Source organism: Orcinus orca, chromosome X, assembly GCF_937001465.1.
Source record: "Orcinus orca chromosome X, mOrcOrc1.1, whole genome shotgun sequence".
In the NCBI taxonomy this organism is placed as follows: Eukaryota; Metazoa; Chordata; class Mammalia; order Artiodactyla; family Delphinidae; genus Orcinus; species Orcinus orca.
The window spans coordinates 131,273,452-131,298,965 of NC_064580.1; the positions used below are offsets into that span (position 1 = coordinate 131,273,452).

Genomic DNA, 25,514 nt, shown 5'->3' on the forward strand with positions numbered 1-25,514 from the left:
GGGACCGCACACCAGGAAAGGGCATTGGTGCCAGCGGAGAGCTGCTCCGGGTTTTATCCCCGTGTGTGTGTGTGTGTGTGTGTGTGTGTGTGTGTGTGTGTAGGGCTCAGGTGACCCCCACTGCCATCAGTATCCAGCCCGTCCCCTCACAAGGACCCCTCCTGTGGACCTTTCGTAGCCACAGCCCCCTCCCTCCTCCTCCCAACCCATGGCAACCGGATTCTATTCTCAGCTCTGTAATTTTGTCATTTGAAGACATTACATAAGGACTGCCCTGGCGGTCCAGTGGTTAGGAGTCCCCGCTCTCACTGCCAAGGGCGGGGGTTCCATCCCTGCTCCGGGCCGGAGCTAGGATCCCGCGAGCCACCCAGGGCTTTTTTTCACTCACACACTGCTCTTGAGATCCATCCATCGGAACGGTTGCAGGTATCAATAGTTAGTTCTTCCTTTGTATTGCCAGCTGTCGTCCGTGGTTGGATCAGCCACAGTTTGTTCAGGCCTTCACCCGCTGAGGGACATGGTGCCGATTCCCACTTTAGGCTTCTACAAATAAATCTGCTATGAACATTCGTGTACAGGTTTTCCTGTGGTCAGAAGTTTCCATTTCTTTGGCAGGCCTGCCCAACAGTGCAACTGCTGCGTTCTAAGGAGGTGGAAGTTTAGCCTTGGAAGAAACTGCCAATTTGCATTCCACAGTGGCTGGACCATTTTACACGTTAGCAACCCGCATATATTTAAAGCACATAATTGAAAGTTTTTACAGAACATTATCTTAAGCAAGACTGTTAACAGTTCTGTTTCTCACTTCTAAGTATGTTCTTGTATGCAATCACCAACATAGTTATACTCACACAGTTTTAAAAAACACAAACCCTGTACATACAATTGTGATTTTCTTTTAACTAGCAATAATATAGCTTCGAAATTCTTCCATGTCAGTACAGAAACATCTAGCTCATTTCTTCTCTGGCCACGCGGTATTTGATAGAGTACGCGCCCTATAATTTACATAACAAATCCCCAACTAATGAACTTTTACCTTTTCCCTTCTTCTTCTTCTTCTTCTCCTTTTCCTTTGTTTTTGCTACCTGCTCTGAACATGTGTCAATGTCACCCTAGAATAATTACCTGTAAGTGGCCCTGCCAGGTCAAAGCCTATGGACATTTACAGTTTTAATGGACAGCACATAATTGCCTCCCCAAAAGACCCTGCTTGTCATACACTTGGGCTGTTAGTCCTTTGTTCCATGTGTTGTAAATATTTTCCCTCAGTCTGTCTCTTGTCTTGAAAGACTAGGCTGGCTGGTTTGGGCTGTCAAGAAGCTATACAATTTATTTTTTGCGGTACGCGGGCCTCTCACTGTTGTGGCCTCTCCCGTTGCGGAGCACAGGCTCCGGACGGGCAGGCCCGGCGGCCATGGCTCACGGGCCCAGCCGCTCCATGGCATGTGGGATCTTCCCGGACCGGGGCATGAACCCATGTCCCCTGCATCGGCAGGCGGACTCTCAACCACTGCGCCACCAGGGAAGCCCGAGAAGCTATACAATTTTATATGAGCAAATTTATTAAACTCTCAGTTGATGATTTCTGGGTTATGTATCTTGGGCACAAAGGCCTCCTCCCTCGTGTGAGGAGAGTGTTGTGACTGCGGGGGGATGGGGCGGGCGGGATTTCTGAGTTCCATAGCAAATTCCTCATTGACCCTGGCTGGCATTCGGCCTGCCGGCTGATCACTCTGTGTGTGTGTGTGTGTGTGTGTGTGTGTGTGTGTGTGTGTGTGTGTGTGTGTGTGTGTGTGTGTGTGTGTGTGTGTGTGTGTGTGTGTGTGTGTGTGTGTGTGTGCCGGCTGATCACTCTGTGTGTGTGTGTGTGTGTGTGTGTGTGTGTGTGTGTGTGTGCGCGCGCGCGCTTGCGCTTGTGCGCGCAGGGCGGCAGATTGGGGGAGGTGGTGTTTGTCACATGACCCCACGTTATGTAGACCGGGACTGGGGGCAGTGCCTCTCAGACACCCAGCCCCTGCCCTCCAGGGTGCCAGTCCACTTGGGGAGAAGACAAGGAAATGTGTAAGGAGAAGAGTTTAGCTATATTATTTAAGTGCATAGGTGGCCCGCAGGGGAGCGAGGGAGATCCATGGGGGAAACCTCAAATGGAATCAGTGGGGTGGCTGGGGCCGAGGCTGGGCCTGGGAGAGGAGCTGCGGGCAGGCTTTCCGAGGGGCTCAGAGTTAATGGGCCGCAGAAGGTGAGAGAGCAGAACTGAAATCCGCCTGAAAGCAGCGCTCTTGAACGGTCACCTGCACAGTGAAAAGGAAGGACAGGGCTGTACGAAGAAGTGGGTCCATCCCAGCATGGGTCTGAGTGAGCAGGAGAGGAGCCCCTGCCCCCATCATCCACAAGCTGGGGCTGCCTCCCCCCCCCCCTGCCGCAGACAGAGGGGCTTCAGAGAACCGCAGGCTGAGAGAGACGATGCCCAGTGCCCCCCATCGTGGTAGTACTGCTGGGCTCCCCGAAGAGCAGTCGCTCCCTGGAAGGGGACACCTCACCCCCGGCTTCCCCCTCGGGACTCCCAGAGGCCCAGCGGAAGACGGGTCTGCCAGCTCAAATTGAAGACACCGCCCACCCTCATGGAGCATCGGACGGACGACTGGCCCTGTCAACGTCCTGTCCCCAGGGCATCCCTATCAGAGGCCAGATAATATAGTTTTCAGTGAGGGCTGCGAGTGCCGGCTCCGTGCCTGGACTCGTCCATTCCACCCTCGCGGTGGCCCTAGGAAGTTGGGAGCATGTCATCCCCATTCTCCAGATGAGCAAATGAGGCCAACGTGACAGAAGGGTTGAGGAGCTTGTTCTGAATCACTAGCTAGCAGGTGGCCGAGGCGAGGTGTGGATGAAGGACACTGGCCTCTAAGCCTGACGTCCTTTTGCGGGGAGGCGCTGCATCTGGATTGCTCCCTCACAGGGAGGCTCCCGGGCGTGGTGGGTGTGGCATGTCAGCTTGTCCTGAAGGCATCAGAGGTGAGTCCTGGTGACTATCCCCGCCCTGGCCTTGGGCCAGCCCATAAAGGAAGGAGGGTGAGAAAGAGAAACACCTTCTACTCTTGTGCTTAATGGGGGGGGGGGGGGCGGCCTCTGAAACACAGACTGACATTACCTTTGGATTCTCCTGAGATCAGAGCAGTTCTCATGGCTATTTACAAGTCGTTTGCATTACTGTGATAGAAGGCTACTCCCACTCCCCAAATCTTCAGCAGCCTCCCAGACACAAAACAAAGATACCAAGGAAGGAATCACAAAGGTAAGACTAATTTTAAAAGCCCAGGCCGATTTGAAGAAGAAAAAGAACTTTAGGAATTAAAAACAAAGCCACAGTCATTGAAATAAAAATCTCAACAGATGAATGGAACCACAGATCGGATGCCACCGAAGAAGGAAGCAGTGCCCTGGAAGATCGGTGGTGCCTGGGAAATCGCCTCCTGCCCCTCCTGTCCCGTTCCCCCTCTTAGCGATGCTGCTGCTTTCTCCTTCCCTGAGAAACTGCCGCAGCCCCTCCTCAGAGATCCAGCCTCTGTTCTTCAAGGCCCCCTATCCTGCCTTCTAGGCTTCAGATGACCTCAACCCCCTCCCTTTTCCCCAGGCTCCGGGGCTGGGGGGCAGCTTCTTCCTGTACCATCTCTGTTCCTCCAGCCCTCCGATCCCTGGGTAACCTAGTGGGGCTCGAGGCACCCATGACCTGCGGGGGCCTCACCACTCATCAAGCTCTCCCCTGCGGTTGACTGGGATGAAGGGCCAGTGCAGCAAGTGCCCAGGGGAGCCGCAGCGGCTGCTGCCCTGAACTGTCGTGGAGGGGACGCTGGGGATCAAGGCTGTGTGTGGGGTGACTCCACAGTGTCCCCGGGAGTGCACGGAGAAAAAACTGACAAGGTCCGATTCCTTACCTCTCAGCTCAAGGCACAGTATGCCAGCCAGAGCACTTCCATGGCAGCCCTAAAAATTCTCTTCCTCCTGTAACCTGCAGGGCTGACGGTACTGGAAATCAAACACTACAAACACAAACGAAACCTGCATCATTGTGCGGGTTGCAGAATCCCAAGGTCACCTGAATTCCCAGCCTCTCCATGTTTCTCGTGTGAAGGCTACGGCACTGGCTGGAGGAGTGGGACCCTGAAGCCTAGAATCGGGACATCGGGTTGCCCTCGGTGGAGGCTGACAGTCGGGAAGCCCCCGGTCCCCTGCAGCCTCCCTTGCGGGTGGAAGTAGCCTGCCCTCCCGTCTCTGGCAGGCTGCTGTTCTCTCCCTTGAGGACTGTGTCATCACCTCACCTGGCGCAGATGCCTTGCAAGGGGACACCCTCTGTCCTCCACACCTGTGCCACCCCACCCTGTTGCCATTAGACCCATAACTGGGGCCTAATCACAGCATGATCCAGGGGGACAGACCAAAGCCTGACCCTAGAGGAAAGAGCGTCATGCGTCAATACATATTTTCCATAAGGATATTAAAAAAATATTTTCCAGACTTCACTGATATCTACCAACTGAACTGTATTTGAACGTTTGTGGTAGTAGGTTCTCAGGGTGTGCGACTCAGTAGGTGAGGTGGGCCACTCGATGGGGTGGATTAACTGATAGCGTATTTACTAGAGGTTCCAGATTAAGAGTATTAGGACAGGGGCTTCCCTTCCCTGGTGGCGCAGTGGTTAAGAATCCGCCTGCCAATGCAGGGGACACGGGTTCGAGCCCTGGTTCGGGAAGATCCCACAGGCCGTGGAGCAACTAAGCCCGTGCGCCACAACTACTGAGCCTGCGCTCTAGAGCCCACGAGCCACAACTACTGAAGCCCGCGCGCCTAGAGCCCGTGCTGGGCAACGAGAAGCCACCGCAATGAGAGGCCCGCACACCGCAACGAAGAGTAGCCCCCGCTCGCCGCAACTAGAGAAAGCCCGCGCGCAGCAACGAAGACCCAATGCAGCCAAAAATAAATAAATAAATAAATTTTAAAATAAGAAAAGTATTAGGACATACAGCTGGTGTGTAGTCTAGCACCTCACATGCTTGGCTTGGACCTACTACTGACCTGCATTTCATGGGTTTTGATGCCAGAAATGCCCTGACAGGAGGTGCAGGACAGAATCCCTAGGCTTAGGGAGAGAGGAATTTGAGAGTACATTCATCATATCCAGCCTGAACACTCCATCCCCCAACTGTGTTCCAGGGATAGGTCCAGAAGCAGCTCTTTTCAGCAAGGTGCTGAGAGAGCCATTAGCGCAGGAACACGAGCGGAAGGACCAAGGACCCCAGGAACAGTCTGGCACGTTCCAGGAAAAGCAAGAATGACGGGCTGGAGCCAGGTGAGCAAGGCGCAGAAAATGAGCCTCTAGGGCTTCCCTGGTGGCACAGTGGTTGAGAGTCCGCCTGCCGATGCAGGGGACACGGGTTCGTGCCCCGGTCCGGGAAGATCCCACATGCCGCGAAGCAGCCGGGCCCGTGAGCCATGGCCGCTGAGCCTGCGCGTCCGGAGCCTGTGCTCCGCTACGGGAGAGGCCACAGCAGTGAGAGGCCCGCGTACCGCAAAAAAAAAAAAAAAAAGAAAGAAAAGAAAATGAGCCTCTAAGAAGGAAATAGTTGGGCAGCCTGCTACAGGACTGCTTGATGCGTATAACCCTAAATCCTCTAGTTCTGGGAGCAAAAACCTGACTTGAGTTGCCCCCGTGGAGAGTTACACCTTCTCACCCAGTTTCCAGACCCAGAGCCCCCTGATGGAAGGGGAGGCTGTGTTCCCTGGGAAGGACCTAGTTGCAGCATTGCTGGAAGTGCACAGCGCAAATCTTCCCAAGCCTTCCTAAAGGACCCATTCACTAAAGTGAAAGGTCGTCCTGGAGAAGAACAGGTGTGTCACACCTGTCAAGTGACATGGGGAAGACTTTGTTACCTTCTTGCTATCCCCAGCTCTAGAAGCGTGGGCACCTCTGGCGGATACCTAGATCCCTGGTGGTATGGGTACTAGCTGTGGACACTTCTCTGGATGTATTCTTGGGCGGGCAGGGGGCGGGTCCGTGCTTTACCTTAGAAGATCTCAGAGGCACACTCAGGAGGCGCTGGAATTCAGTGGGCGGGGCAAGAACTGTGTGTGGGGGTGGGCGCCACATTCTGGGCCCCGGGAGTGTGGAAGCTCCCAGGATACAGATCAAGGCAGCTCTCAGAGGCCAGGACTGGGCCCAGCCGGACAAGGAGTGACGGTGCTCGTTTGCCATCTGGGTGGGGTCGCCACCTTCCTCTTCCCCTTCTCCAAGTCACCCTGGGGAGCACAACGTCTCTTTTCTCTGCCGGGTCAGGGCGGGCCCAACGGTGTTCACGGGCTCTCCTGAGCCCTGGATCTTGCGGGGCGGCTTTTTCTTGGCCTTTCTCGCGGGAGGGCACAGACCTCCTGGGGCCGACGCAGGCCCCGCCCCGGGTCTCCAGGAAAGGAGGACTTGGCGTACAGCTCGCAAACAAGAGGGCTCAGGACTCTTCGGTTACGGCCCGGGGGCTGCGGAGGCGGGGCGAGGGCGGGCCTCTCGCTCCGCCTCCTGGTCGACAAATGAACGTGGGCAGAGCCTCCAGCAGGGCGCCTCCCTGCTGGGCTCTGGAGCGCAGGGGGAAGGTACAGAGGGCTTGTCCCGGGCTCCGCCATGCCCAGGAACACGCGCGCGGCCGCCGTAAGCCCCATTCGGCATTTTCCTTCTTTCAACTCTAGGAACATACGTCTTTCATTGTTACGGCAAAGCCTCGGGCAAGAGTTCTACGCCCACAATGGCCAGCCGGAAGCCGGCTTCTCTCGCCGATGTGGCGAAGCCCCATTCGCCAGCTGGCCGCCTGCGGTACGGGACCTAGCCGCCTCCCCGCTCTGCGCTTGTGCCCAGCCACTCCCGCACGCAGGCGCAGAGCACCGCTGCGACTACGGTCCGGAAGTGTGACAGAGTGTCTATCCGCCCTCACCCGGACTCTATGGTTCCTACGCGTGAAGATAGACGGCCTATATAAGGCCTGCGCAGGCGTAAGAGCGTCTCTTTCCCTTCGGCCCGGTGAGTAGTCGGCGGTTGTGGCTCGTGCGGTGCCCTTGCCATTTCTCTCCTCTAGTTCAAGGCCTGTCTTCGACTGCTCTTCCGATCTTGTATGTTTTGTTGCAGCCACTGAAGATCTTGGTGTCGCCATGGGCCGCCGCCCCGCCCGCTGGTGAGTGCCTGTTTCGCTGCTGGGAAAGTGGGGGAGAATTGCATTTGGCTGCTAAAAGCAGCCGTGGGTGGGGTCTCCCTAGTGCGGCTTTCCTGTCCTGGGAACGGACCCCGCGTATTCTCCAAGAACTTGCAGGTCGCTTTAGGTCTTTGTTTGTACCATTTGGTTTTATAAATTCATGCTGGTGTTTACCGCTTCCCCCTTTTCGTTGGAGTGGCCGGTTGACCCAGGTCTGCATATGTTAGCCCCATTTTAGGGCTACAAGCGACGTCCGCCTTGCATCGCGCCTTCAGAGCTGGAAAGTCGCTTGCTTTTTAGGTTCGGTGCCCTCAGGGCCTTTGTGTGCCATCCCCGTTTTATTTCCAGGCGACGTGCCGTGTGGGCTCCTTGGTCGGCAAGGGCAGTCCCAGAAAAGCGTGTTCAGCCGCCTCGTGTGCCCTTCAGGGGGCGCCCATCACGAGGCTTGGAGGCCGACTTAATGCCACGTGCCCAAAGGACTTTAGGTGGATGGCATGAAGTGTGTTACTCTTCGCAGTATTTAAATTGAGAAAGTCCGTTTCAGGATGTTAGCCTTATAGGAAGTTGAAAACACAACAGGGCATAGATTGAGGAAGAACTCAAAGTGCCTATTGTGGAGTTCACTTGTGAATCCCTGCTAACTTGGGTTCCTCCCCTTCCCCGCAGTTACCGGTATTGCAAGAACAAGCCATACCCAAAGTCTCGCTTCTGCCGAGGTGTCCCTGGTAAGTGGTGGGAAAGCCCCCAAACTGGTTTGGCTGCACTGACCCAGTGGCTATGGCACACACACACTCAGCAGAGTTTTTTTCTAGATGCTAAGATCCGCATCTTTGACCTGGGGCGGAAGAAGGCAAAAGTGGATGAGTTCCCCCTCTGTGGCCACATGGTGTCGGATGAATATGAGCAGCTCTCCTCTGAAGGTGAGGCAGGTTTCCTTGTTCACCATTCCTGGTCCGTTGTATGTGGGCCCCCGGGCAGACCTAGAGCTCACTGCACTGGAATTATCAGGTCATTAATCACGAGCAGCCAATCGTGAGCCTCTTTACTAAACTCCCCTAGCCAATACAGGTGTTCCCAGAGAGCCATGGTAAGTGCTTCTGTGCCATTTTGTCTCACTCTGCTGCCTCCCCCGCCCCAATAGCCCTGGAGGCTGCCCGTATTTGTGCCAACAAGTACATGGTGAAAAGCTGCGGCAAAGATGGTTTTCACATCCGAGTGCGGCTCCACCCCTTCCACGTCATCCGCATCAACAAGATGTTGTCCTGTGCTGGAGCTGATAGGTGAGCTGGGTCCTGAGACTCCTGGCCTTTTCAGATGTTCTCCCATACCTTAAAGCCTGGGCTTGATTACTTTTTTCATCAGTCAGGGCAAAGAGGTGGCCTCACAAAGATTCAACCACCCATAGCAAAGCCAGGCCAAAGGGCTAGCAAGTGGACTTAAGTGGACAGTCCCAGAGACGAACACAAAAGGCGCCATGGCTCTGGGAAACAGGTAGAGGGAGGTGCTCCTGCCAGAGGAGCTCCTCTTTGAGCCTAATGATGTGAGCTGCAGGCAGGCAGGTTGCTGGCGTGGTCACAGGTTGGATGGCTTTCAGATGAGCCCAGTAGCACCTTGCAGGGATTCTAGCTAGTCTGTTTTAGGGTTCTCTGTGTTCTCTGCAGCCAGTTAAGCCGACTGTGCTCTTTTCCCCATGGGGGCCCAGTGCGCAATGGCTGCAAACAGCAGCCTCCTCGGTAGTGTATGCGGCCTGTTGCCTGTACGGGTTGCCCTAAGGGACCTTGGAGACAGCCCTTTCCGGTGGACATTAATGACTGGCATGCTGTTCCCAATCTAGGCTCCAGACAGGTATGCGTGGTGCCTTTGGAAAGCCCCAGGGCACAGTGGCCAGGGTCCACATTGGCCAGGTCATAATGTCCATCCGCACCAAGCTGCAGAACAAGGAGCATGTGATTGAGGCCCTCCGCAGGGCCAAGTTCAAGTTCCCTGGCCGCCAGAAGGTATGTAGTGCTACAGCCTTGGTCTCACCTTTCCCTGCTCCTGTCCCCAGGTCTCCTGACTCAGCTGTTTCTGTCTCTCTCTAGATCCACATCTCCAAGAAGTGGGGATTTACTAAGTTTAATGCAGATGAGTTTGAAAACATGGTGGCAGAAAAGCGGCTCATTCCGGATGGCTGTGGGGTCAAGTACATCCCTAATCGTGGCCCCCTGGACAAATGGCGGGCCCTGCACTCGTGAGAGCCTTGGCGCCGCCCCCTCCCCACCTATGGCCCCTAATAAACTCTACTTTCTTCTCCTGTCTTTGCATCTGGATTCATGGGGGGTGGGGAGCCTCTGGGAGTCCTAGGGTTGCTCTCTCTTCTCTTCAGAAAAAGGCTGACCACTAAGCTGGCCAGTTGGCACTTAGCAGGGCCAGCACTTGGACCTGCCTTAGATCCCAGGCAGTAGGTTCACAAGTCCCCCTGCATGTGCATGGAGCACTTCCTTAGCAAAGCACCCACCCTGGGTGATGGAAAGGGGTCTCGGGCAGCTGTGGAAGCTCTTCCCCAGGGTCCCAGACCAGGACAGGAACATTGTTGGACATGGGGAGGAAGGAAGCAGACCAGACATGGTTCTGGCTGTATTTTCCCCAGTTACCCCTGGAGTAAACATTTGTCCTGGGCCTAACCACATTTCCCCGTCTACAGAGTTGAGAAATCTCGTCACCCCACCCCATCCTAAGCCTAACCCACTACCCCTTACAGGGCCTCACTCCCAGGGCCCTTTACTCCTGATATCAAGCTCCTATGGCTGAGATAGAGCTTGGCGACAAGAGACCTTTGGGCAAATAGTGTGCAGTGCCCTCTGGCCCAGGGGATCCTGGTGTGCTATCTGACACCAACTGCCAGGGCCACCCTGCTGTAAGAGCAGCCGAGTCCCAGAGCTCTGCTGGGGGGGTGGCCTGGGGCTGTGAGCCCAGGAGAAGAGGACCCTAAAGGGATTTGTTCCAGAGCCCGGCATAGTAGCCCGAGAGCCTTGCTGCAGTCTGGCTGTGACTGCGTGCAGCAGTCAGCCCCCGAGAGGCCTCTGGCATCTTGTAATCCTTAGCGACTGCCATTTCTAAAGTTTAAAACTACCTTTTAACCTAAAGTTGATGCTTCTAAATCATAAAAACATAACTTGCACTTAAACGGCTCTGATGTCCTGCTAGCCGTCTTTAATGAGAACACTAAGTGGGGTCATTGTTGCTGCGGCTGTAGTATCCTGTATTCCTTTCCCCTGGGGGGTCGCATGCACGGTGACTTCTGTAGATACTATAAGTGGTTTATGCAGATGCTTTGTGTGCACCTGTAGGGTTGGTAACCAGCCTCCGAGGTGTCAGGGTAGCTAGCTGGGTTACAATGAACTTAAACATTTCCTGTGGACTACTTACCGTGTGTGTGTGTGTGTGTGTGTGTGTGTGTGTGTGTGTGTGTGTGTGTGTGTGTGTGTGTGTGTGTGTGTGTGTGTGTGAACTGTTTAGCTCCGTCCCTGTATCTAGTCGGGTCTTGCTTCATGTGAGTCCCACGTATGATAAAGATGACCCTTTGCCATGTCTGCTACACACATGTAATATCCCTGCAATCGAGCTTTCTGTTCTCAGCGTGTATGGTCTTGGCATACAATAAATATTTATTTATTTGGCTGCATCGGGGTCTTAGTTGTGACACGTGGGATCTTCATTGCAGCATGGGGGATTTTCGTTCCCCCACCCCAGCCCTGGAGCCTGCCTTTTGTCCTCACTCCTGACACTACCTGGGCTTAGAGTGGCGTGGTTCCAGCCTCAGGGCTCCTGCCTTCCTCTTCCACATTCTCATGCCAAGCACAGGCCAAAGCAAAGGCACATAGAGGAGTGGCAGGGCATAGAGGAGTGGCAGGGCATAGAGGAGTGGCAGGGCAGGATAGAACGGGTGGGTTGAGTCCAGAAAACGGCATAGTCCTCGCAACTGGGCAGCTGGCATGCGGTGGCTTCAGGCCACCAGGCCCAGCTGGGGGGACAGGAGCAGCAGCAGTGACGGTAACAGAGCGGCCAGGCTGAGGGTCTGGGCCCCGTGCACCGCGCAGCTCAGCTCCACCTCCACGGGGTAGTGATCGCTGATGTTGAGGGCCTGGGGGTGGGCAGCGGGACAAAGCGTCAGTCTCGGGGCCTAGGGGCTTCTCCACGAGCCCGTTCCTGCCTCACCCCTTTACCTCCTCCTCGGTGAGCCCGAGGCTCTGGGGGAAGTCGAAGGCGGCTGCGCCGCGCAGCATGCTCTGCAGATGCTCCCCGTGTAGCACTATGCGGTCGTAGGTGCAGTGGGTGCTGGCCCGCACCGTGGTGTCCACGCCATCAGGGATGGCCCAGTGGAAGCCAGCCTGAGTCCGAAGGACTAGGTCATCCAGGCGCTTTTTGGTCAGTGAAGCACAGTCAGCGTTGAAGTCCCCAAGCAGGATCACGTCCTGGAGAGGGAAGCAGCAGTCGGGCCTGGCCACCTGGCCGTCCTGTCCCCCTCCCTCCCATACAATTGGCCCAGCCCTACCTCGCTCTGCCAGCGCTGGGAGGCGTCCAGAAAAACGTGGTACAGGGCGTTGAGCTCCGTCTCTACGGCCTTCGGCGTGGTGTGCAGTGGGACCAGCACCAGGCTGGGAAGGACTGCAAGGCCCCGGGGACAGAGGGCTCCCAGCCACTCCTGGCCCTCCTCTGCCCAGTCCCCCCAGGGCCCCGTAGAACCCACCAGACCCCCATTCCTGCTCCCTCATAGGGGGCCACCCTTCATCCCTACCTACCCTTGCTGGGCAAAGAGAACCGGCACACAAAGGGCTCCCGGGCAAAGAGGTCATTCTGATCGTCGTACACGTAGGAATCCAGGACCTGCGCCCTGTGTGACCTGGTGGACCACTGGTTTCAGTTTGCAAGTGCTCACATCAGACCTGGCACTCAGGGGGCAGCCCTCCACCAGCAGCTCCATTTCATGTGAGCGCAGCCTGCCTAGCCTTTCTTTCTAGAACTTCTTTTAGATTGAGATATAATTTGCACATCGTAAAACTCACCTGTGTAAAATGCACGATACAGTGGCATTCAGTACATTCACAAGGTTGTGCAACCATCCCCACAATCAATTTTAGAACATTCTTATCACCCCAAAGAAACCTCGCCCATGAGCAGTTCCTGTTCCCCTCCCCGCCAGCCCCTGGCAGCCCCTGATCTGTCTTGTCTCTGTACATCGCCTCTGCCGGACATTTCATGTGAACGGAATCCAATAATACATAGTCTTCTGTGTCTGGTTCTTTCCCTCAGCACATGTTTCAGGTTCATCCAGGCTGCAGCCTGGCTCAGACTTCCTTCCTTCTTAGGCTGAATGATATCCTACTACGTGGAGAGACGGCCTTTTGTTTATCTGTTCATCAGCTGACGGACACTCGGATCATTTCCACTTTGAGACTGTTATGAGCGGTGCTACTGTATGGGCGTGTCTCTGTTCCCCCATCATTTTGGAGTGAATTCTAGACATTATGTAATTTCATCTATATATAGGAACAGGTCTCCTTCCCTGACTGCCACCCTTGCCCTCTCAATCCTGACCCCCGCCCCAGGCTATCCTCCCAGGGACTTAGGGCTGTTTCTGGAAACTGGGTCTGCCCAGGACCCACGACAGGCCCCTGGTGAGCCTCTTCCCAGAAGCTGCAACCAGTCACTCCCAAAGAGGGAGCCAGCCTCACCCCGAGCCCCTGTGGCTTCCACAGGAGAGAGGCGGGGGGCCCCACTTCTGTACTTGCAGAAGGAAGGCCACCCGCTGGAGGGACACGTGGGCACTAAAGCTGTCTGGGGTAGAGGACAAGAAGACCCCAGGGTAAAACCACTGAGGAGAAAAAGGGTGATGCGGAGGTGAGGGCCACCCTTGGGGCTACTGCGCCGCCGCACACCGGGCCAAGTGTCCAGACCGCCCCGGTCACCATCTGCACTCACCGGTAGATATACACGTATTTCTCCTTGTACGTGCCACGCCCCAGCAGGTGGCTGCTCAGGAAGCTGTAGGGCCCAGAGTCATCAAATCTGCCAGGAAAGGGGAACCTCGGGTCAGTGGCCCTGAGGCTCTGTGGGGCCCCCAGTTTAGACCCACAGAGCCCTCCTCACCGATTGAGTTCTCGAAGCAGGAGTGGGATGGCACTGCCAGTAGAGTCCACCACCTCCTGCAGCACTGTGATGTCACAGCGAGCCAGGATCTGCAGGACACCAGGAAGGCCAGCCCCACTCAGTGCCAGCCACCCTGGGAGAGGGGTGGTATCCCTGGGGGCCCGGCACCAGCGCGGCCAAGAGTGGCACGACACGCTGGCTGCAGGCCAAACAGAGCAGCGAGGCTAGAAGGGACCCGGGAGAAGACTGAACGCCATCTCCACCAACACCACACCCACTTTATGGAGGAGGAGACTGAGGCCAGTGACAGGGCAGGAAGGTGCTCCATGTCTCCACACCATGTCTCCTGATGTCCCCTCTTCTCTGGCACATGCCCCTGGTCAGGTAGGGCTAGGGGGCTTTGGGCCATGGTCCTTAGGGGCACAGCTTCTCTGCAGTGATGAACCTACCTGAACTAAGGTGTCCAGCACAGGCTCCCTGGCCACCTTGCTGAGCGTCAGCCGCTGGGTGTTAAAAGCACAGATGTGAAAGGTGTCAGCCCCACCAGCCAGGAGGAGGAGCAGAAGCAGTGCATGGCCGTGTATGGGCTTCTGGAACCCTCCAGAGGAATCCAGGTTGCTCCAGGTTCAGGTCCCAGTTGGGCTCAATTCTAGTTCCAGAAGGACATGGTAAAATGCGACAGAGAAAGCGATGCCGTCCTGCTGCTGCCCAGCACCAGCCTCCCAGAGCTGCCAGCATCACACATTTCCTGCCTTTCTTGTGGACACCTTCCCACATCAGCGTGTATGGTTCAGTCTCGTTCTTTTTAACTGCGGTCAAATACACGTAGCATCACGTTCACCATCTTAACCATTTTGAAGTTCAGTGGCATGAAGCACCTTCACATTGTTGTGCAGCCATCCCCACCATCCATCCCCAGAACTCTTCCATCTTCCCAAACTGAAACCCTGTCCCCATTTGACACTAGCCCCCACATCCCCTCCCCCAGCCCGTGCCCTGCCCCCATCCTACTTTCTGTCTCTAGGAATCTGCCTGACTCTAAGCAGCTCATACAAGTGGAGTCATACAGTATCTGCCTGTCTGTGACCGTTTGATCTCACTGATCATAATGTGCTCATTTCATCCATGTCAGAATGTCCTTCCTTGTAAATTCTAAATAACATTCCACTGTATGGATGGACCATGTTTTGTTCATCTATTCACCTATCCATGGACACTGGGTTGCTTCCACTTTTTGGCTACTGTCAATACTGCTACTGTGAACATGAGTGTACAGATATCTCTTCAAGTTCCTGCTTTCAATCCTTTTGGTTAGATACCTAGAAGTGAAATTGCTGGAACATATGGTAATCCTATATTTAACTTTTTTGAGGAACCGCCATACTATTTTCCACAGTGGCTGCCACATCTTACATTCCCACCAGCAGTTCACAAGGGTTGATTGTGAACTTAGAGTTGATTCCAACTTTTCACCGCCATTAGCAACTAGAAGGACCATCTTCGTGCATCTCTGTCTCCTCACTTGGCAGACATTATGCTTAAGACAAACTCCCAGCAGTATAATTGCTGGATTCAAGGGCGTATGCATTTAGAATGATCTCGGACACACCAACTCACCACACTGCAGTGTGTGATGGAGCCCCTCTCCCCATCCCCTCCACTACTGGTGAGCCCTACTTGTTCATCTTACCAGCTGGAGCACCCCTCTTCCTGAGTGTCTTTCGGGCTCAGGCCCTTGCTCAACTCCCTGTTGGTGTTGCCCTCATACAGCGACGTAAGTCCCTCTACTTCTGTCTGCCTGCTTTTCTCTGTTGCCTTGTCACCTTCCCCCTTGGTTTCACTTTCTGCCTGCCGGGGCTCCATGCCTGTTTCTCCCTAGCCACCTGCTCTGTCATTCATGCTAGTTTGGGTCCCCTGCCCTGGTATCTATTCTGGGATGTATGTAGGCCTTTAGGCAGCCCTGGGCTGGCAAGGGCAGGCTTGGAGGCTCTGGGGCCAGGGGCTCCCAGATGGGCGGAGGAAAAGAACTAGAGAGTTCCTGGCCTCAGCCCAAAGTCGGTCCGGGCTCCCAACACCAGCCCTTAGCCCCAGCCCTGGGATTCCCTTCCCCTCTCGCCTTCCCTCACAGGCTGGGGGCAATTTCCTCCTTCCCTCTGGCCAGAGGGCTCCCATACCTGTGCAGAACGGGTCGTCTCCACACCACCTTCCTGTGCTGTGAGCGGATCGCGACTCCCCACGGAATCACAACGTCTGCCTGGGCAGGGACCGTAGACGAAAAAAGAGAAACAGACTCTCAACTCTCCCCACCCGTCAGGGCTGGCTCGGCAGCCCCACCCTTCCCGGTGGGCGGGCCCGGCCCTGGCTCCACCCCGGAGGCCGCCGGGAGGTTGGGCAGCTGGCCTGGCTTGGACCTGGCCGCCCACTTTCCCACCAGACCCCGCTTTCCCCGCCCGGGTGGGACAGGGCGCTAGCGGAGGCAAAGGCGGGGGAGGGTTTGAGCAGATGACCGTGCTGTGAGTCAGAGTTTTTCCTGTGCCCAGGGCGCGTAGCGAGGAGCTGCGGGCGCCCGAGCGCAGACTCTGTTCTGTGCTCTCCCAGGCCCGGCGCTCAGCCCCCGTCCCCGGCCGCCTGCAGGAAGGATACGGTGGGGAAGACTCCAGAGCTGGAGCGCGTGCCTGAAAAAGGGAAGCTCCGCGGCGAGCCTGGGCACCCCCGAGGACAAGGGCCTTATCTCCAAGTCCTCGGGCCGGGCCCGGTGTGGCTGCGCACTCCTGAGCGCTCTGAATACCCAAAGCGAGCGACAGTCGGCGCAGGAACTGGCCATGGTGGTGGAAGCCGAGGGCGGACTAAAAAACTGTACCTGAGAGATTAGAGCGCTGGCAGCTCAGTGCCCCGTGGGGGTCCTGCACTGTCGCTGCTGGGACAAGTGGGGGACTCAGGCGGTGTCTGCGGGCGGGCGATGGGTCCTTACTGAATGGTTGTAGTGCGGTCTTCGGGGCAATGTCCCCGTTGGCAGGACCTACGTGCTAATGGATTGGGGGTGGGGATGAGCCGAAGACTGGGATTTTTTTTTTTTCCGCGTCTTGCTGGATCTTAGTTCCGGAGCAGGGATTGAACCCAGGCCCTCGGCAGTGAGAGCGCCGAGTCCTAACCCCTGGACCGCCAGGGAATTCCCGGGAAAAATATTTTTTAATCAATAAAATTATACTTTGCTTTAAAAATAAAAAATAGACTGCTTAACGCCTACAGGGCTTTCTTTTTGGGGTGATGAACATGTTTGGACCTAGTTAGAGGTGGTGGTTGACAACACTGTGGGTATACTAAACGATATAAAATACTGTAATATATATAGTATTTCCTATTGTATGTTATATGCTGCTATATATTACATATTGCATCACACGTTACATTATATTACATACATACATTAGTATAGTACAATTCTGTAATATTGTGATTATATAAAGTTGTAGGGCTTCCCTGGTGGCACAGTGGTTAAGAATCGCCTGCCAATGCAGGGGACACGGGTTCGTGCCCCGGTCTGGGAAGATCCCACGTGCCGCGGGGCGGCTAGGCCCGTGAGCCATGGCCGCTGAGCCTGCGCATCCGGAGCCTGTGCTCCGCAGCGGGAGAGGCCACAACAGTGAGAGGCCCGCGTACTGCAAAAAAAAAAAAAAAAAAAAGTTGTATGTAGCTAATTATGTAAAGTTACATAATGTAACATATACAATACATAACGTTTAACATTACATATGTTACATACATAAAATAATGTAATATAAAATGCTATAAAATACTATAAAATGGTTAATTCCGTGTTATATGAAATTAATGAAAACAAAGGGGGAAAGAAACTAAAGTAAAAGTGCTCCGCCAGCCCCGATCTTTTTTTTTAAATAAATTTATTTATTTATTTTTGGTTGCATTGGGTCTTCATTGCTGTGCGCAGTGCACGGTTTTCTCATTGCAGTGGCTTCTCTTGTTGCGGAGCACGGGCTCTAGGCGCGTGGGCTTCAATAGTTGTAGCACGTGGGTTTAGCTGCTAGCACCGCGGCATGTGGGGTCTTCCCTGACCAGGGCTCAAATCCGTGTCCCCTGCATTGGCAAGCAGACTCTTAACCACTGCACCACCAGGGAAGCCAGCCCCGATTTTGTGTGGTGTCAGGCAATCGTGCTGCGCAGCCCATGTTACTCTCGGAGAGTTCACCGGGGAGGAACTAATGAGACAAAACGGACCTGCAGCCGGTGGGCGGCCTCAAATCAGCGCTGCTCCGGAGCGGGGCGGGGCCACGCGGCCCGCGGGCCCGCCCCCGCTGCCGTCAAGCGGCCCGAGCGCGTTTTGCGACAGACGGCGGTAGAGCCCGGCGCCGTCGCACGCTCGCTTTCCGGCGGGTGCGGGGGCTTCGCGGCTGCTGCTCCCGTCTGCGCTAGGTTCTCAGTGCGCACCCCATCTCCTGGCTCCAGGGCGGCTAGTGTGTGGCGAGAGATCGGGGATGGGCCCGGTTCTGGCCTAACCTACTAGGTGACCTTGGTCGAGTCCCCTGTCGCGCCGAGCCGCGGCGCCCGTCTGTGGCGCGGGCCTGTTAGGGACCCATCCCCCGAGCGGTTGAGGACACAGACCTAGAGTAGCCCCACAGCCTGCCCCAGGGCAGGGGGAGCGCCGGGCCGCCGGGGGCGGTGGGGGAAGCTCGGTCGGGGCGGGGAGATGCCCCTACATGTGAAATGGCCGTTCCCCGCGGTGCCGCCGCTCACCTGGACCCTGGCCAGCAGCGTCGTCATGGGCTTGGTGGGCACCTACAGCTGCTTCTGGACCAGTGAGTGGACCCAAAGCCGAGGCAGGGTTGGCCACGGGTCTCCACGCCCAACCAGAGTTGGGGTTCGGGGTTGGGGGCGCTGGCAGGGGCTGGCTTGGCCGGGGGGGGGAGCTCTGGGCTCCCCGGAAAGAAAGCAAAGATCCCGACCCTCCCGCTCTCCCGCCAGAGTACATGAACCACCTCACCGTGCACAACAAGGAGGTTCTGTACGAGCTCATCGAGAACCGAGGCCCAGCCACACCCCTCATCACGGTGTCCAATCACCAGTCCTGCATGGATGACCCTCACCTCTGGGGTACACGGGCCAGTGTGCTGGGTTTGGGGAAGCAAGGAGGGAACCTGGGACAGGGCCAAACACAAGCAGAACAAACTCACTCCTCACGGGCTGCTTCGCATAGCTCTGGCACTCCTGTTGCTGGGCTGTCCTGCTCCAGGGATGGAAGTTTGATTTGTGGCCCCTTCAGCATCCTCCTAGGGAGTGTAATTTGGAGAGCGCCTCAGGTATTTGGAGGGAATGGACGTAGGGCAAGGTCTGACAGCTTCTTTACTCTGACGTATCAGGCCCAATGTGTCAGACCCTCCATTCTCTAAACTGTTGACGGTTCCAAAGAGCCTTGGGAACAAACCTGAGGACCACAGAGTGTCCTGTCAAGGAAACTCTGGGCTAGGGGCTGGAAGACCTGGGTCCTGTTTCCAGCGTTGCCCCAGGCTGGGTTTGTAGCCTTCCACCAGCCTCGCTGGGGAGCCCGCTTCCCCACCTAGAAGTTCCTGCTCTGCTGACTTCACAGGGAGTGGCTGGGCTCCAGCAACCCAGATGGCTGGGTACAGGGGTGCCCGGGGCTCCCACTGCTGGACTCAGGAGGTTATAGACTAGGAGCTAGAGCTCGTGGGAAGCCATTTGGTCAAATCAGAGCCTTTCATAGCTCACCCTTGCCGCCGGGCAGAGCATGGCCTGCAGGGTGCCACAGGCAGATTCCAGGAGACCAGGAAGGAGGCTCTAGAGCCATCCAGTAACCTGGACCAAGGTGGCGGCAGTGACAGTGGGGAAATGGGTAGAAGAATAGGCAGCATCAGAATGTATCGGGGAGGTAGGCAGACCAGCTGTGGTGACTAATAAGACATACGGGGTGGGAGAGAGGGAGGGGCCCGGGAGAACTTGGGGGTCCAGCCCAAGGGTCGGGAAGATGCCACTTTGGGCCATAGGGAAATGGTAGTACTGCTGTCCATGTCCCTCATTCCCCAAAACAGGATGACAGAAATCGGCGCCCCCTAGGTACAAGGTAAGTTGGGGCATGAAGTCTTTTCTCTCCTTCTCCAGGGATCCTGAAACTCCGCCACATCTGGAACCTGAAGTTGATGCGTTGGTGAGGAGCAGTGGGCCCCTCGTGGTGGGCCGGCAGGCTTCACCCATCTCTGCCCAGGTCTGCCCTCCCCCTACTGTGCCCTGGAGGAGCCTCCAGCAGTCCAGGCAGGGCACGGGGTGGGGCCCCGCAGGCACTCCTGTGCCTCCATTCTGCACTGCCCACGATGTCAGGCCTCACGCTGGGGGCAGGGCAGAGAAGCAGGGTGCAGGGGAGGCCGCGGTGACCACGTCTGTCCCCGTTCCAGGACCCCCGCGGCCGCAGACATCTGCTTCACCAAGGAGCTGCATTCCCACTTCTTCAGCTTGGGCAAGTGCGTGCCCGTGTGCCGAGGTGAGGTGCTTCTGGGGGCTTCTCTGGCCTCCCTTGAGGCCGGGAGACTGGTGGTCCATGCCTCTGGCTTGGCAGTGCTGGGAGTAGAGGGACCCTGGTGGGCCAGGCAGCCAGGGAGCCGGGGGCCACTGCCTCACTCGCGTGAGGCCCAGCTTCATCCTGCGGCAGGAGGGGTGGCAGTGGCTTCTTGGAGCGCACTGCATTCCCTGCGACTGCCTGAGGATCGTGTGCCTCCGGCTCCGATGTTAGACGTGGACGAGGCGTTATCCACGGTTCCTTCTCTTGAGGACGTTGCTGAGAGAGACTCACTGATGGCAGTGTGGTGTCATCAGTGTGTGATGGTGGTGGCGTGTGCCGTAGGGTGAGGGGTGTGATGTTGAGTGATTAATCAGCACCTCTCAAGAGCTTCCGGAGGTAGGGCCCATTTTCATCCCCTTCTCCAGATAAGGGGACTCAGAGGGATAAAGGTGCTGGCCCAGGGTCACAGGGCAAGAGGTGGCAAAGCCAGGATTCAAATCCAGGTTGCTTTTCCCTCTGGGGAAGCAGGATTTTTCCAGGGAGAGTATGAAAGGAAAGGCATCCTAGACACGGGAAGCATGTAGCAGACACTGGAGAGGTACGTGATAAAGGTAGAAAATGTGCATTGCAGGCTGAAAGTGAAGGTTCTGGAACAATCATGTGAAGAATTTGGGCTCTGCTTTCTCATCAGGGTAGTGACAGGGCTTTCGAGTGTGGTTAGAGAGAGAGCCCGCGGCTGCAGTGTGCCTGGAGGGCAGAAGCGGGGTCGAAGATTGTAGCTGGGCCTCTGGGGGTCACCACAGAGAGCAGAGACGAGACGGCTTTGGGATACGCTCTGGAGCCGGAGTGGACAGGACTTGATAGGTTGGGTGTAGGAGGGGGCGAGGAAAAGAAAACGCAAAGATGACACTAGGTGATGTCTGGTAACGATGAGCCACTGGGAGGATGGGACTAGGGGAAGGCAGCATGGTGGTTGAGAGGAGCCTGTCACCTGAGGAGGGAACGGTCCAGAGACAGTGAGATGCGCAGCTCTGGAGCTCGAAAAAACGCTTGGGAATAAAGATACCGGGAACTCAACCGCAAACAAAGTCACAAACATAGAAGTGAGATCGTAGACGGGGAGAGCACGGAGAGAGCAGGGCCCCAGGACAGCACCTCAGCACAGAAGGAGATACGAGCCACCAAGACAGCAGAGAGCAGTGGCCAGAGAGGAAAGAAGCAAAACAGGGCCCCTCGGTACTGTGGAAGCCTCTGGTGACCCTGGAGAAGCCACTTCTCTGGACTGACGGCCACAGGAGCTTCGGGGCAGGGCGTGGGGTAGATGGGCGGGGGGGGGTTGGCCACTCCTCCCAGAGGTTGGGTTGTGAAGAGGAAGTAACCAAAGGGCGTTGGAGGTCAGGGAAATCTTATTTCTAGTAGATGGAAGTAAAACATGGTAAAATCCAATAAAGTAACCTCAGATAATAAACAAGGTTCTTTAATGAAAAGCTGCAGCGCCCACCCTCCAGAGCCGCAGACCTAGTTACTCCCCAGAGATAGCCACCTGGAACACTTTCTGTTTTTGGTGCTTTTGGAGGCGGCTTCCTTTCACTGAAACACAAGCAGAGGCTACAGTGTCATGGCAAGTGCACTGCTCTGAGAGGTGGCGACTCTGCGCAGGCAGCCCGTCCCTGAGTCTCAGTTCCTTCTCTCTGCAACCTCAGAGGCCTTCCGTGTCCACTTCTAGTCTCATTCTGCTTTTTGACCCGCATCTAAGTTTTATTGCACAATAAAAGCAGCAAGTGAAATCTTAATCCTAAGCACCTTCTGGTGAGAGAAAGTGGGCAGGGACAAGCTGTTTCTCAAACGCATTTGACGTGCAGCAAAGATCTAACAACACGTATTGAAGCAAAGGAAGTATCTGGCATATGTTGCTTCTGTGTTCCAGAAAATTCCCCTTGCCCCCCAAGCATAGGCCTTGTGATAGGACGTGAAGTGTCAGAGTGATCTTGCACAAGCTATACAAGTGAGTAGAAGTAGCATTTGCAAAAGCTAAACATTATGAAGTGTTGCTCCCAAAGCACGGTCTTTGTAAATTTTGATTCCAAGCTGGATGGCTCGGTTGCACCAGTGGGTTTTTGTAGAGCAGGAGCCTGCGCCCCTGCAGCCCACCCCTACCGGCTAATGCGAGCCCAGGTAGGGAAACTGCTGCTCTCAGCTGCGACGCCCTGAGAAACTGCAGTGGGTGACTGCTCCCCAGCTCCAGCCCCTAAGGGAGCTGCCGGGCCGGGTTCCCATTTGGGTTGGGTTGAGGCTCCTGGATCCCTATCTAGCACCTTCCAAAGACTCCGCCTTGCAGAGAACAGGTTGAAAGTCCATTTCTTAGTGCATTGGCCCAAAGAGTCCTGGTGTCAGTCTGTCTGTCTCTCTCCCTCTTTGTGCTGTGGCTCTCTACTCCTTACTTGATAACATAAGGATATTTACCCCGCTTCTTCAACCTCCCCCCTTCTCTGTCTCTGTCCACTCTACGGACAAGGTTGACGAGTGAGGCTCCACTGTGCGTGGGTACAGATTGCCCCCATGTGCCTCCAGGTCAAGAGCCAGCACGCGGCATTAGGCATTCATGTCTGTGTTGTTGCTGACCGCCGGGCCACCTGGGTCCAGTGTCGTGGTCTCAGGGAAACTCTAAGGCGAGTGTTGTTAGCACTGGGGGCGGCTCAACCCTGCTGTTTTCCATGTAGCAGGTTTGAGTTTTCCCCAACTCTCAGTGACACTGTGTTCCGTCAAACATTCTCCTGTTCCCGAGAGGCCTGGCTGAGGGTGAGTCTAGTTTTCAGGGGGAGCCTTTCAAGGAAGGGGCCAGCAGGAGGCAGGGCCAGCAGAGGCTGAGGGCTCAGGAAGGGCTGGGGGGCCTGTGAGGAGTGGCTGCGGGAACTGGCCTGGCAGAGACCCCGGGGACAGGGTCGCTGTCCAGAATCTGGGGCCCAGGTGAGGCTGGAAATCACGCACACACTGGGCCAGAGGCAGCAAATGGTAGGCTCGCCCCAGGGGTGGCTCACCCTAAAGCTGCAGGAGCCCAATCAGGGAGGCAGCCGAGCAGGCCCGAGGGACTGGCCTTGGAAGGTGTCCGTGTGGGCCGCCCGCTGGGGGATGGGGAGCTGCTGCTTCGTGCCCAGGGAGGGCGGAGGGGGGCCCTGGAGGATGGAGACTGAAGGGAGGGACTGTCTCTTGGCAGGAGATGGCGTCTACCAGAAGGGAATGGATTTCATTTTGGAGAAGCTCAACCACGGGGACTGGGTGCACATCTTCCCAGAAGGTCAGTGGGGCTGGCAGGGTCGTGACTCTCTCAAGAACATGGGTGGGACTGCCCCCCCGCCGCCGCCCGGCAGCCCCCAGCCTCACCTCCATCCTGCCTCTCAACAGGGAAAGTGAACATGAGCTCCGAGTTCCTGCGCTTCAAGTGGGGTGAGAGCCGCTGGCCGCCTCCGGCTGGGTTGGACTGTGGCAGGCGGGGCAGAGGAGCGTGTTGGGAGCGGCGGGAAGGGCAGGTGCCGGCCCAGGGCAGCTGCTTTTGACTGGGGGAAGGCAGGAGTGGCCCCGGCCGCAGGCTGGCACTGCAGCTCCACTCATGCCACCATTTCTGACTCTCTCTGGGGTAGGAATCGGACGCCTGATCGCCGAATGTCATCTCAATCCTGTCATTCTGCCGCTGTGGCATGTCGGTGAGCCAAGGCTGCGGCCCAGGGAAAGGGGCTTCGCTCGCTCGTATTGGCGGGTGGGTCTCCTCTGGGTGGCAGAGAGGGGGTGCCCGAGCTGCCCTGCTCCACCCCACACCTGCTTCCCAGCCTTCTGTCTGCTGTGCTACAGGAATGAACGACGTCCTTCCTAACAGCCCGCCCTACTTCCCCCGCTTTGGACAGGTGGGTAGGGCTGCTGACCTTGTCCGTCTATCTGTCTGTCTGCCATCTGCCCCATGACTCCCACTCAGCACCACTGAGGCCAGATTCAGGAGGCTGCAGCAGGGGGAATGGAGTGAAGCGGGGTGGGGTGTCTTCCTGGCACCAAGGCCGGGGCCGGGGCAGGGGCAGGCCTTGGGACTGGGACAGGACAGGATGGGATGACTAGGGCATGGACCCCGGGACTGGGATGGCCCTTGGATGTCACTGAGCCCAACCACCTCGTTTTAAAGAGGTTAGAGTGGACCCGAGGGAGTACTCAGCAAGGTGGGGACAGGACTTGGCCTCTGGCTCCCCAGGGTGCTGGGGCTGTGGGCACCCCCCGCTCCTGTCGCCCACAGAAAATCACCGTGCTGATTGGGAAGCCCTTCAGTGCCCTGCCTGTGCTCGAGCGGCTCCGGGCAGAGAACAAGTCAGCTGTGAGTTTCTCCCCCAGGCCATCCCAGAGCTGTCCTAGCCCATCCCAGTGCCCTTGGCCTCCCAGGGACCCTGGGCGAAGCTCCCTGAGGGCTGCAGGCCAGCCCCAGTCCTTCCCCTCAGGTGGAGATTCGCAAAGCCCTGACAGACTTCATCCAGGAGGAATTCCAGCGCCTGAAGAGCCAGGCTGAGCAGCTCCACAACCACCTGCAGGCCGGGAGATAGGCGCCACCCTGCCCAGACCCCGCCCAGATCCTGCCCTGGCTTTCCTCTTGGACTGGGGCGGGGACAGGGAGGGGCGGCGAGGCCTGGGACAGAGGCAGCTCTGGGACCCGAGTCCCAGCTGCCGGGAGATCGGTGCTGCCTTGGGTTCTGGCCCTGCACAGAGCTGGGCTGGGGGATGGACAGATGCTTTGAGCTCAGATACGGTTTTTTAGACAGATTTGTTCAGAACCCTTAACGGGTACCCTCTCCTAGTTGGTGTGCGTTCCAGCTCCTCTGTGGTTCTTCAGCTGAAAGAAGGGTCTCAGCTGCTCCTCCCACTTGGCCACGCAGGGAGGAAGACATTTAGGCAGCGGCCTCCTTCCTTCTTGCCTTCAAGGTGTTCTCTCCCAGGGCCGGGCACTGGAGGGAGGGTAGTTGAAGCGGGGCAGTGGCCAGGCCTGGCTTCTACCCGCCTGCCCTGATCCAGGAGCTGCTCACCACTTCCTCAGGGATGGCCGTCAGCCACGTCTTCCTTCTGCCCGTGCTCCCCACAGGCGTGGGCCCCTCGGGCAGGGCCCGCCCTGGGCTGCAGGTAGAAGAAGTGGAGCCCAGCCAAATGGAGCCTGCAGCGAGGGCCCAAGACGCGGCCCCTGCCCTCACGCTGGGGCCTCCCTGGCAGCACCTGAACCCCTGGCGCCTGCGTTTTCATGTTTTATAAACAATAAAGCATCTGTGTTGTGCTCTTTTACATCTGGCCTCCCTGTAGGGGTGGGGGTGGGAGGTGACCCTCTGGACAGGAAGGCTGGGCCTTAGAGCTCTGGGCACATCGAGAGCACTTGACCAGATGGGCTCTCAGTCTGTACCAGTCGCCTAAGGCTTCCGTCATTGTCTATGATCCCCATACAACCTTGCAAAAGTAGGGATTAATCTCATTCTGTAAAGGACGCAGAGCGAGGTTCATGGACTTGCTTCAAAACCCAAAGATTTGTAATACACGTAACTAACGCAGGGCTCACACCCAGAATAAATAAAGAACTCCTATAAATCAGTAAAAGGATAAACAATCGGATAGAA

The 25,514-nt window shown here is 56.5% G+C and overlaps 3 protein-coding genes, 1 long non-coding RNA gene and 1 other non-coding gene across 9 annotated transcripts; 4 read left to right on the forward strand and 1 right to left on the reverse strand.

Moving 5' to 3' along the window:
- Nucleotides 1–3,172: 3,172 nt before the first annotated feature.
- On the forward strand, nucleotides 3,173–4,515 carry LOC117199216 (uncharacterized). Its single transcript, XR_004480421.2, has 2 exons — nucleotides 3,173–3,295; nucleotides 3,394–4,515. It is a non-coding gene; the product is annotated as an uncharacterized LOC117199216 (long non-coding RNA).
- A 2,523-nt stretch (nucleotides 4,516–7,038) lies between these two features.
- On the forward strand, nucleotides 7,039–9,526 carry RPL10 (ribosomal protein L10). Of its 2 annotated transcripts, XM_004286671.3 has the most exons (6): nucleotides 7,040–7,211; nucleotides 7,896–7,954; nucleotides 8,042–8,149; nucleotides 8,371–8,509; nucleotides 9,064–9,226; nucleotides 9,311–9,526. In XM_004286671.3, the coding sequence occupies exons 1-6, from the start codon at nucleotides 7,189–7,191 to the stop codon at nucleotides 9,461–9,463; spliced, it is 645 nt and encodes a 214-aa protein (XP_004286719.1). In that variant the 5' UTR covers nucleotides 7,040–7,188; the 3' UTR covers nucleotides 9,464–9,526. The 2 variants fall into 2 exon arrangements, with proteins under 2 accessions (XP_012394908.1, XP_004286719.1); XM_012539454.3 differs by lacking the exon at nucleotides 9,311–9,526 and having other exon boundaries at nucleotides 7,039–7,211; nucleotides 9,075–9,183.
- LOC117199218 (small nucleolar RNA SNORA70) lies at nucleotides 8,885–9,019 on the forward strand. The gene has a single exon (XR_004480424.1). It is a non-coding gene; the product is annotated as a small nucleolar RNA SNORA70 (small nucleolar RNA).
- A 1,325-nt stretch (nucleotides 9,527–10,851) lies between the features above and the next one.
- On the reverse strand, nucleotides 10,852–18,152 carry DNASE1L1 (deoxyribonuclease 1 like 1). The gene is made up of 10 exons (XM_033418088.2): nucleotides 18,111–18,152; nucleotides 16,219–16,384; nucleotides 15,533–15,612; nucleotides 13,808–13,861; nucleotides 13,359–13,447; nucleotides 13,191–13,277; nucleotides 12,011–12,111; nucleotides 11,764–11,876; nucleotides 11,435–11,683; nucleotides 10,852–11,352 (listed from the first exon to the last, which is right to left on the reverse strand). Exons 1-10 carry the CDS (start codon nucleotides 18,135–18,137, stop codon nucleotides 11,215–11,217), a joined length of 1,104 nt encoding a protein of 367 aa, XP_033273979.2. The 5' UTR covers nucleotides 18,138–18,152; the 3' UTR covers nucleotides 10,852–11,214.
- On the forward strand, nucleotides 17,629–25,188 carry TAFAZZIN (tafazzin, phospholipid-lysophospholipid transacylase). 4 transcript variants are annotated; one of them, XM_004286669.4, is made up of 10 exons: nucleotides 17,636–18,172; nucleotides 18,339–18,467; nucleotides 19,491–19,536; nucleotides 19,781–19,866; nucleotides 23,099–23,179; nucleotides 23,287–23,328; nucleotides 23,523–23,585; nucleotides 23,731–23,783; nucleotides 24,161–24,238; nucleotides 24,360–25,188. In XM_004286669.4, the coding sequence occupies exons 1-10, from the start codon at nucleotides 18,064–18,066 to the stop codon at nucleotides 24,459–24,461; spliced, it is 789 nt and encodes a 262-aa protein (XP_004286717.1). In that variant the 5' UTR covers nucleotides 17,636–18,063; the 3' UTR covers nucleotides 24,462–25,188. The 4 variants fall into 4 exon arrangements, with proteins under 4 accessions (XP_049561124.1, XP_033273976.1, XP_012394911.1 ...); XM_033418085.2 differs by lacking the exon at nucleotides 24,161–24,238 and having other exon boundaries at nucleotides 17,633–18,172; XM_012539457.3 differs by having other exon boundaries at nucleotides 17,634–18,172; nucleotides 24,161–25,188.
- Nucleotides 25,189–25,514: the final 326 nt, after the last annotated feature.

What these genes read in the sequence shown, in the direction of transcription:
- RPL10 (XM_004286671.3), top strand. Translation starts at nt 7,189, where the DNA reads ATGGGCCGCCGCCCCGCCCGCTG. An exon ending in TGAGCAGCTCTCCTCTGAAG is followed by an intron (nt 8,150 to 8,370) that starts GTGAGGCAGGTT and finishes CCGCCCCAATAG; the next exon opens with CCCTGGAGGCTGCCCGTATT. An exon ending in AGTTCCCTGGCCGCCAGAAG is followed by an intron (nt 9,227 to 9,310) that starts GTATGTAGTGCT and finishes GTCTCTCTCTAG; the next exon opens with ATCCACATCTCCAAGAAGTG.
- TAFAZZIN (XM_012539457.3), top strand. Translation starts at nt 18,064, where the DNA reads ATGCCCCTACATGTGAAATGGCCGTTCCCCGCGGTGCCGCCGCTCACC. An exon ending in CTACAGCTGCTTCTGGACCA is followed by an intron (nt 18,173 to 18,338) that starts GTGAGTGGACCC and finishes CTCTCCCGCCAG; the next exon opens with AGTACATGAACCACCTCACC. An exon ending in ACTTCCCCCGCTTTGGACAG is followed by an intron (nt 23,784 to 24,160) that starts GTGGGTAGGGCT and finishes TGTCGCCCACAG; the next exon opens with AAAATCACCGTGCTGATTGG.
- DNASE1L1 (XM_033418088.2), bottom strand. Translation starts at nt 18,137, where the DNA reads ATGACGACGCTGCTGGCCAGGGTCCAG. An exon ending in CGCTGCTGGCCAGGGTCCAG is followed by an intron (nt 16,385 to 18,110) that starts GTGAGCGGCGGC and finishes CCAATCCATTAG; the next exon opens with CACGTAGGTCCTGCCAACGG. An exon ending in TCGGGCTCACCGAGGAGGAG is followed by an intron (nt 11,353 to 11,434) that starts GTAAAGGGGTGA and finishes GCCCACCCCCAG; the next exon opens with GCCCTCAACATCAGCGATCA.